Source organism: Balaenoptera borealis (genome assembly GCF_965194805.1).
Source record: "Balaenoptera borealis genome assembly, chromosome: 10".
Lineage (NCBI taxonomy): Eukaryota > Metazoa > Chordata > Mammalia > Artiodactyla > Balaenopteridae > Balaenoptera > Balaenoptera borealis.
Genome location: NC_138874.1, coordinates 117,668,249 through 117,677,903, shown reverse-complemented (window position 1 = coordinate 117,677,903; position 9,655 = coordinate 117,668,249). Strand labels below are relative to the sequence as shown.

General features: G+C 59.3%; 1 protein-coding gene across 1 annotated transcript in view; it reads right to left on the bottom strand.

Moving 5' to 3' along the window:
* Nucleotides 1–613: 613 nt before the first annotated feature.
* ADGRA1 (adhesion G protein-coupled receptor A1) overlaps nt 614–9,655 on the bottom strand; it is a 34,818-nt gene continuing 25,776 nt past the window's right edge. The window contains exons 6-7 of the mRNA XM_082407865.1: nt 3,577–3,675; nt 614–2,597 (exon numbers count right to left, since the gene is read on the bottom strand). Coding sequence (XP_082263991.1) covers nt 1,376–2,597; nt 3,577–3,675 — 1,321 coding nt within the window. The 3' untranslated portion in view covers nt 614–1,375. The remainder of the gene's footprint in view (nt 2,598–3,576; nt 3,676–9,655) is intronic.

Sequence of the window (9,655 nt, the reverse complement as noted above, 5' to 3'; positions counted from 1 at the left end):
TGGGACACCGGACACGGCCCCAACCCAGGTGGGTGTGAGGAAGGATCTGCTCCGGCTGGAGTCCCCGCCCAAGACACAGACGCTGACAAGTCCCGGTGATGAGGCTGCACAGGGCAAGGAGAGCGTGGCGCTCGGACGGCTGGAAAACACTCTATCCTGTGTGTGCGTGCCGTGCCGTGTGCACGTCTGTGCGCAGTAGACGTGTGTGCACGGGTGGCGTGTGTGATGTATGCTGTGTGCAGTGCATGTGTGTGCACTCTTGTGCATGTATGGTATACTGTGCACGTGTGGGGAGTGTGCATGTGATGCACATGTGCATGTGGCACATTCACACCTGTATGTGGTACATGCACCAACACGTGTGCACGTGTGTGTGGGGTGCACATGTCTGCACATGTGTTACAGACCCCGGGGCATGGAGGGAGGGAGCAAAGACTGGACAGGCTCACACACACATCCCTTTGGGTGTCTCAGCTTCTGTCTCCACGGGGACCCGTGGACCCCTTCCCTTGAGACATGCCACTTGCTGTCACAGAAGGATCGCTGTCACCGACGTCTGTCCTCTGAGTCACGGCTTTGTGCCCGGATGTTCACGGAAATGCCAGACCCTCTCTTTTTGTGGCAGGGGACTTTATTGTTCCCAAACGCTCATGGTGCGGGCGGGACCCAGCCCTGATGGCGCCTGGCTTCGGAAGTTGAGTCTACATTAAAGGGTGTGTGGGCATTTCCAAAAGCCCAGGCCCCTCAGAGACCCCACCGGCCCTTGGAAGGCCTAGGGTCGCCGACACTCCCTCTGCCCTTGTGCTCCCAGAGTACGGCTGCTGCCCCAGCGTCTGTGGTGCTCTGAGGCCTGTGGGGCGGGGGTGAAGGCGGAGCCGGCACTGGGCAGAGGTGCTGACTCGAGTGCCCCTGAGAGTGGAGGGGCCTGGGGCAGCTGCCCAGAGCGCTCTGGACTGACAGGCAGGCTGCCTGCCCGCCCCGAGGAACAAACCTAAACAGAAAGCACACATTAAACACTAGGAAACATCGGGGGCGCCACCTGCCGCGGCCAGGCCCAGCAAGGCAGGTGGCGGGACAGACGGGATACACGCCGGGCGCTGAGGGTGGGTTTCTGCCCTGGGCTGCCGGGGACTGGGCACTACGGGACGAAAGCAGGTGACTGTGGACGTGGACCGCTCGGCTGCCCTCGGGGCTCTTGGAGGCCGACGTAGCCCAAAGCGTCTTCCCGCTCAGGTCGTCCAACGAAGGGGTCAGTGGCGGTGCCGCCAAGGCTGGGTCACGTGGTGACCCCCTGCCCACCTCACGTGGCCGAGGGCCTGGCTCTGCTCTGAAGCACGTCCAGGCCGTGTGGGCGAAGGGGACAGAGCCCCGCCTGCTACACGGTCGTCTCGTTCCTCCAGGGCCCCGTGCGGATGTTACCCGTGCTGTCAGAGCTGAAGGGCGCAGTGCCCCGTGCATCACCCTTGACCAGCCCGTCCTGGCCGGAGCCGCCAAAGGGCAGGGACTGTGTCCTCCGGAGCACCTCCAAGTGGGCCGGGCCGTGGGCTGCCTCCCTGCCGGGCCGTGGGGGACAGCCATAGAGCACGGGGCTGGCGTCGCCGCCCTCGGGCTGGCTGACCAAGGGGAAGGGGTCACCCTGGGCACAGCAGGCCAGCGAGTGTGGCCCCATTGGGCCCTCGAGCGAGCTGGGGGGGCTGTCCGTGCGCGAGCTACGGGGGCTGCCCTCCAGGCTGGACGGGATGTGGTAGGCGTACTCCTGCTCGGCCGCGGCTGCCCGGTGCCGGCTGAAGTAGTGAGGCTCAGCTCTGCCCTGGATGCACCTGTGCAGGTGCGGGTCATGCCCGAAGGCGTCCTCCTCGTGCACGTGGACGTGGGCTGCGTCCTCCATCAACTGCTCGCAGGGCATCTGGGCACAGCAGGGTGTGGCTGGTGACAGGCAGCTGACGTGGCTTTGGGTGGCCTGCAGGTTGGTCATCTTGCAGTGGCTGGCTGGCGGGTGGCCGAAGCCCAGCGTCTTGCCGGGACACGGTGAGTCCTGCAGGCAGGCTGCGTGGCTCAGCACATCCCCGTTGGCGTCGAGCGTGGGGCGGGCGCCGAGCTTCGCGGCGTGGGGGTCCCCACGGGAGGGGCAGCAGGACCACCAGCAGTGCCACACATCTTCCCGCTTGGCGCAGTGGTGGATGAGCACGAACAGCCCCAGGGTCACGCAGAAGGCGCCGTACAGGCAGCTGAAGATCATGTCCAGGAAGTGGCCCTGGGACACGGCCAGTGCCCCGAAGGTCCACGTGGCCACGAACAGGAACAGCGTGAAGGCGGCGGCCCGCAGCTGGGCCTTGAACGAGTGCTCGTTCTGCAGCAGCGAGGTGACCGGGGCATCGTGGGCGGGTGGCGTGGCCGCCGGGGCCCCGGGGCTCTCGCCGGCCTCAGGCCCCGCCAGCCGCTGCTGTTCCTCCGTCCGCTCCCGGAGCTCGTACCTGCGCTCTGGGTGGCGCCGCAGCTGGACGTAGGTGCCGAGGAAGTACACGCAGGTGACCAGGGAGATGAAGGTCGCCGGCCCGTAGAAGGCGCCCAGGCTGGGCTCCCAGGCCATCCAGCAGCTGTGGGAGGAGAGCAAGTCAGCGAGGGGGTCGCACCAGGCAGGGCACCGGCTGGGACTAGGGGTCACTGCTTCCCTGAGCTCACGGGAGGGTCATCGTGAGAGAAGGAGACACACGAAATCGGGACGGGGCCGCCCCTCCTGCCGCCACCAGCCAGCGTGGTCGGAGCTTGGGGGCGCCGGCGGTGGCGGTGGCCTGCAGGCGGCAGCCAGGCCTGGGTTCCAAGCCTCGGGCCGCCTCTCTGGCGCTGCTGCTTTTCTCGGGCGGCTGCCTTTCCTCCCAGCTTCAGCCGGACAGGGTGGGGCCGCAGTGCCGGGCCCAGGAAGGGGTGAGCCCCGGGGGGAACAGGGCCTGCGTGTCCTGCGGGGCTTTGCCCTGGGGGGGCAACTGGGGGAGGAGTGTGAGGGTGCGGGCATGGCTCCAGCGCCGGGGGTCTGCTGGGGGCCGTGCTGCACCGGGGCTGGCGCTGCTCCTGTGAGCGAGGGGGCCAGACCGGCCTCCCCAGGAGGCTCTACGGTGAAGGACGGGGGGGCGGCTTCGGGGAGAGCCCAGGGGGGACCCTGAGAAGCCCACAGAAGCCACTGCCAGGTGCAGCCGACCGGTGGCCTCACGGCGGGAGCGGCCTGGGCAGGGCCAGCGAGGCCGAGGGCCCCGGCCCACCCGCCGGCAGCGGGGGGCGCTGGAGGCGGCAGAGCTGGGGCGGGGGCGCAGAGAGCGAGGGGGGCCGGTGGGCGGGGCGCCGACGGGGCGGGGTCTGTCTCGGCTCCTACGCATGGCCGGGTCCACGCTCAGCCGTCCTGGCCGGACGGCCCTGTTGCCAGGGGCACCCCCCAACCCCTCCTGCCAGCCCACGGTGCCGGGGGGACGGGAGTGGGGGACGGGGGGTGGGGGTTGGTTGGCGGGGAAGCCCGCGTGCGGGGAGGACGGCGCTCCTGGGCGGGGCCACACCGCCCCCCACCGCGCGGCGCCGGGTACTCACTACGCGGAGTCCTCGTTCTCCATCCCGTAGTTCCCGATGTTCGTGGCGGCCGTGATGCCGCAGATGATGAAAGGGGCCCCTCCGCTGATGAGATAGAACCTGCGGGAAGGGGCCGCTCACTGCGCTCCAAGTACCCCTGTAGCCCCAGGGCAGCCCCCCTTCGCCTTCCTCGGGGCAGAGCCAGGGAAGCGAGGCCCAGGCGTCCCGGCCGAGCAGCTGTCAGGGCGGCACCGGCCCACCCTGGTGGCGTCGCCGCTGCCAGCGCCCCACCCGACCTGGCCTCCCCCGCGCCCCCTCCCCCACGAGCCCCACATTCCCCATCCCCTGCATTGCCCCCCGTGTTCCCCCACATCCCCCCACCCCCTGGGTCGCCCCACGTCTCCTCCAGGTGTGTCCCCTCCCCCCACTGCTACGCCTGTGCAGAGGTGACCCTGGCCGGGCCCAGCACGTGCGTCTGGGGGCATGTGGTGCCCTGGTTCATGCGGCAGAAGTAACGGAGACAACGTGAAGCCCCTGAGTGGAGGGGGGACCACAGCGGACAGGGTGGAGGGGGCTGCGTGCTCCATGGGGGACAGTACGGGGCTGTGGCGGACACTGTAGCCAGCCGCCTGGCCCCCTTCAGGCGGAGCTGCTCATGCCGCCGGCGCCGGGGCCTCTCAGCTCGAGCCCAGGTAGCGCCTGTGCCAGCAGGTGGCTGGCGTCAGTGACTAGGCGCGCGTGCTCAGGCCTGAAACTGGCCTGATAACCTCAGGGTGAGAAACTCCCGGGGGCCGTTCCTTGTGCCTTTGTGTGCTGCCTGGCGGCCCGGTTTCTCAGCTGCTTGGGGGCAAGTTCTGGGTTTGACCCCTCCCTGGGAGGACAGGGATTCGCCTGGAAGGGAGGTGCCTGCCCCCCGTGAGCTGCCCGTCCCATCTGTGGGGCCGCAGCCAACAGCTCCATCCACAGGTGCTGGAGCGGGATCCTGGGGAGCGCGAGGGCCGGGGACTGCCAGGCGCCCGTGCCACGGGCACCGGGCCATGGAGCACGCGGGTTGTCACACACGGCGATGGGTGGTGCCTCTGGAGCGGAGAGCAAGGGGCCAGCTCGGGGACGATCCCCCATAAGAGGGTGTCATTCACAGGATGCCACAGATGCCCAAATCGATGGGAGGGCACCAGGTCCCCAGCGAGGGGAACGACACGGATTCCAGGTCCACGGGTGGGAGTGGATGGCCCTGCACATGGTCACACGCGGTGACGGCTGGGGACTCCGTGCCTCCCGGAATTCTGTATCCAGAGGGCACGTCCTCCAGAGTGAAGGAGAAAGACACATTCTAACAAACATAAAACCGGGAGCATTCGTGGTCAGCTGACCTGCACTTAAGAAATGCCAAATAGAATCCTTCAGGATGATAGGATGCTGTACCAGACAGAAACTTGGAGGAATGAAGATCATCAGAAATACTGAACATCTGGGTAAATATAAAAGATTTCGTTTCTTCTTAATTTCTTTAAAATATATATTGGTGTTTAAAGAAAGAATTTTAACACTGCCTTGAGTTTACAATATAGGTAGGGGCACTATCTATAGTGTCTGTAGCATAAAGAGGGTGGGAGGAGAGATGGTCCCATGCAGTTGCAAAGTTTCTAATGTATTTTACATGAAATAGTGTAAGTTTCAAACTAAAAAGACTGTGGAAAGGCTGTGGATTTTAATCCCTAAAGCAACCATAAATAGCTAATAGGCAAAAAGTTAATAGATAAATTAAAATGAAATGTTAAAAAATATTAAAATAACCAAAGAAGACAATAAAAAAGGAAAGGGAGGACAGAAAACAAAAAAAGAGAAAAATGAAGCAAAACCAGAAAACAAATAATGAAATGGAGACTAAATCAAAACTGCCATTAAATTTTAATGGAATAAACATTCTAAGTCAAAGCCAGAGATAATCAGAATAGATTAACAACAGCAAAAAAGCAAGACACAGTTATACAATAGGAGGAAACATTTTAAATAAAAAGACATAGAGAGGTTGAAAATTAATGGATGGAAAAAGCTATCCACACTGAGTCCAAGAAGGCCAGAATGACTGCATTAATACCAGACAAAATAAACTTTTAAGAGAAGAGAGAAAGAGGGGCATTTCATAATGATATCAATGTTAGTTCACAGGAAGACATTAAACTGTAAATGTGTGGGAGCCAAAGGGAAGATTCAAAATATGTGAAGCAAAAATGGGCAAAGTTAAAGGGAGAAATCAACAATTCCAAAATCATAGTTGATGTTTTGAATTCCCCTCTCTTAGCAATTGATAGAACAAGTAGGCAAAAAATTAGTAAAGAAATAGAAGATCTGAACAATAACATTAATCTTTTCTCTAATTGCTCTTTCTAGAACATCACACCCAATAATTGCATAGCACTCATTCTTTTCAAGTGCACACTATTTACCATTGCAGATGATGCGATGCCCCGTAAAACAAGTGTTGGTAAGTTTAAAAGTATCGAAATCATACGGAGTATATTCTCTGATCAAAGTGAGATTAAATTAGAAACTAATAGCAATAAACTAACTAGGAAAACCACAAATATCTGAAAAATGAAATGACATACTTCTAAATAATTCATGGATCAAAGGAGAAATCATAAGGGAATTTAGAAAATATTTTAATCAGAGTGAGAAAAAATACAGTATAATATTTCTGGGATGCAGGGCTTAGAGGGACACTCATAGCCATGAGTATTTCTATGAGGAAAAAAAGAAAGGTCTAAAGTTCAGTGGCTGAAGATTCCACCTCAACAGGGCAGAAAAACAAAAGAGCAAAGTAGACTCAAAGTAACCAGGAGGAAGAAGATGACAAAAACAGGGACAGAAATAAATGAAAAAAGAAAACAAAAAATAGTGAAAATTATCATGCCAAAATTGATTTCCTGAAAAAAAAAAAAAAGTCAACAAAAGGATACACTTATAGCTGGATTGATCAGGGGTAAAGAAAGAGAGAGAGGACAAATTGCCAGCATCAGGAAAGAGGGGTCAGCGTTGTCCACCCACAGACACTGGAAAAATGAGTATACTATAAACAACTGTACGCTAACTATTTAGCAACTTAGATAAAATGGATAAATTCCTTGAGAAAAATACAAGTTACCAAAACTGAAACGAGAAGCATTAGAAAATCTGGATACTCTCTTTCTAGTAAAAACACTGACTTCAATATCCACAAACATCTCACAGAGAAACTCCAGGCTCTGCGAGTGTCCCCAGTGAATCAGAACACACATCTGAGGAAGAGAGGACACCAATCTGATATGGGCTCTTCTGGAAAATAAAGGAGGAGGGAACACCTCCTGACTCAATTTATGAGGTCAGCATGAGCTGATACCCAGCTCAGATGGAAACATTTAAAAAAGAGTTGATTACACACAGCAACCCTCACGAACACAGACACAAACATCTCCAACAGTGTGTCAGCAAATGAAATCTAGGACTTTATGAAAAGGACAAAACATCATGACCAAGTAAGAATGATCACAGAAATGCGAATTAGCCTGTTATTCATAAACATCGATCAATGCAGTTCATCATATAAATGCAAGGAGAAGCGATGTGATTGTTTAATAGGTATAGCAAGAACATTTGAGAAAATTTAAGACGCATTCATCGTAAAAAAATCTCAGCAAACTAGGAGTCGATGAATCTCCTCAACCTGCTGGGAGGCGTCTATGAAAACTGGTAGCCAGTGTCATCCTTGACGGTGAGATGGTAGAGGTTCCCCGAGATCAGGGACAGACAAGGTGCCCCTCCCCCCAGTCCCTCCGAACCCTGTCCTGGACACCCCGGCACCCTGATGAGGCAGCAAAGAAGTAAAGGCACCAGTGAGAACGAAGTAAGTACATTTCTGGTTGCAGGTGACCTGACTCGTTACCTGAAAAATGCTGTGGCGTCTCCAAGACAACTGCTGGGACTAGCGAGAGAATTTAGACGGTTGCGAGCTTATCACACAAAAATCAGTTATACTTTGTACGTGAGCAGGAAACCATTGGAAAATAAAAATGCTGTTTACAATGACATCAAACCGGAATCCCAGCAGATTCTTTTTTTTTTAAGTGGATAATTTATTCTAAAATTTATATGGAAATGTAAAGGGTCTAGACAATCAAAGGCCATCCTGAAAAAAAGACGGACTGCAGGATAGACTACGAAGCCCCAGCATCAGGACCGTGTGGTCCTGGAGGGAAGAAGTCTGACAGCGGACCGGGACACTGGGCTCTGTCCCATCCAGGCTGGCTAGGGGTCTCCCCATGGAGAGAACAGCTGAGCACGGCCCCTCCACCGGGGGCCTCCCTTCCTGGGGTGAGGCCGGGGGCTCCTCACTTGAAGAGAAGCTGTCAGAGCTCTTTCTAGGAGGCGGGGCCTATGTAGGCAGCCCTTTCAGCCTGATGACAACCAGTGACAGGTGACCGGGCCCCTCCAAGCACCTCCGTGGGCCAGACCCCCATCCCTGCCTGCAGCCCCCCCAGGCTCACTCCTGCCTGCGCCTCCCCTTTCTGTCTCTCTGCCGGGACCCCGGGCCCTCCCGCGGCTCCGTCCGTCCTGCGGCTCCAGGCTCACCTCCTCTGCGCCTGCCGCACCGTCTGCTTTGTTCCCTGCATGCCCGGGTCACCTGCATGTTCTCCATGAAGGCGGGGGCCTCGCCCACCCCGTTCCCCTCAACCTGCTGCCAGCACAGCGCGTTCCTCTAAGAGTGGTGCCGAGTCTCTGTTCTCGTAGGCCGTTCACTATTTGTAGGTGAGAGCGGGCACAGTGAGGCAGGCCCCTGCACTTGTCCCAGCACCTCGGGCCATGAGCTCTGAGTGCCTTCGCTGGGGCTCCGGGTGTGAGCACGCGGCCCACGCGGCCAGCCCAGAGCAGGAGGAAGAGGGAAGCGACGTGCCCAGAAACTGGGCAGATTCGCAGGACGCTGTCCCAGGCCAGTGTGGCCCGAGGCCTGAATGAGGGGCAGCCTGAGGGCCAGAGGCTGGGGGCGCTCCGCCTCCGTGGGGGGCCCGGGGGAAATGAGCAGCGTCTGCAGACCCTGCAGGCGCAGCGAGCCAGCCTCCGGGATTCCAGCTCAGCGCGAGGCGGGGCAGCGGCCGGGCCAGATAAAACTGCGGGGACGATGGCTCGACTGCCTCAGTGAGTTGGGGAAGTCTTCCCAGGGGAGCGAGTGCTTGGGGACCCGGCCCGAGGGTCCTGCTCCAGCCACGCAGCAAAGGGGTCTGGCCTGCGGGCCTCCACGCCCCCGTGTTGCAGCCGCTCTGCTCCCGCTGCTGATGGGGCTGCTCGGAGAGAAACCCGGGGTTTGATCAGGAGACACCTTTAGCACACGGTGAGGTGCATCGGCAGGCGGCCCCACGGGATGTGACACGCATGGAAGGGACCCCCCTGCTCAAGCCTGCAGTGCCCCCCGCGGCCCCATGGCTCAGAGAGCCCCCGAGAAGCCCTGCAGCGGGGGACCCAGGGTGGTCTCTTCTCTGGTGTCTGGGTGGATGGAGAAACGGGCGACATGGCTAAGCCACAGCCAGCCGGGGGACAGCTTGCCCAGAGACCCCGCCGTGGGTCTCAGCCCGGGGCGATTCAGCGCTGCCGCGGTCTCTCTCTTCCCTGGAGGCCGAGAGGCAGCCGGGGCCCCAGAGCCAGTAGGTTGGCTCTGCCCCGCCTGCGGTGGACAGTCCGGGGCCCACGCGGCTGGCACTGCCCTCCCCGCCACGGCGAGGCTGCAGCCCGAGCCAGACTGCCCTGGCCCTGCCGGGGGGGCGGCATGCCGAGCACAGGTCGCGGGGCACCGTGCAGGCTCGGTCAGCAGAGGGCGCTGGAGGCCGCCCAGGCCCCTCGGCCAGGGCGGCTGTTCTCGCTGCGGCCGCTGGGCGCTCCGCGGCGGGGATGCTCCGCCCCGCACCTGCCCCGGCTCCCCCGCCCCCGCGTGGACCCTCCGGCAGCAGCCTCCACTCCCCACCCCGACCGGCCAACTCCAGTCCAGCCGCAGCCTCTCCGTGAGGTCGTGACCCCAGCGCTGGAGGGGCCGCGAGCCGAGGGTGCAGCCGCCACTAGAAGCGGGCAA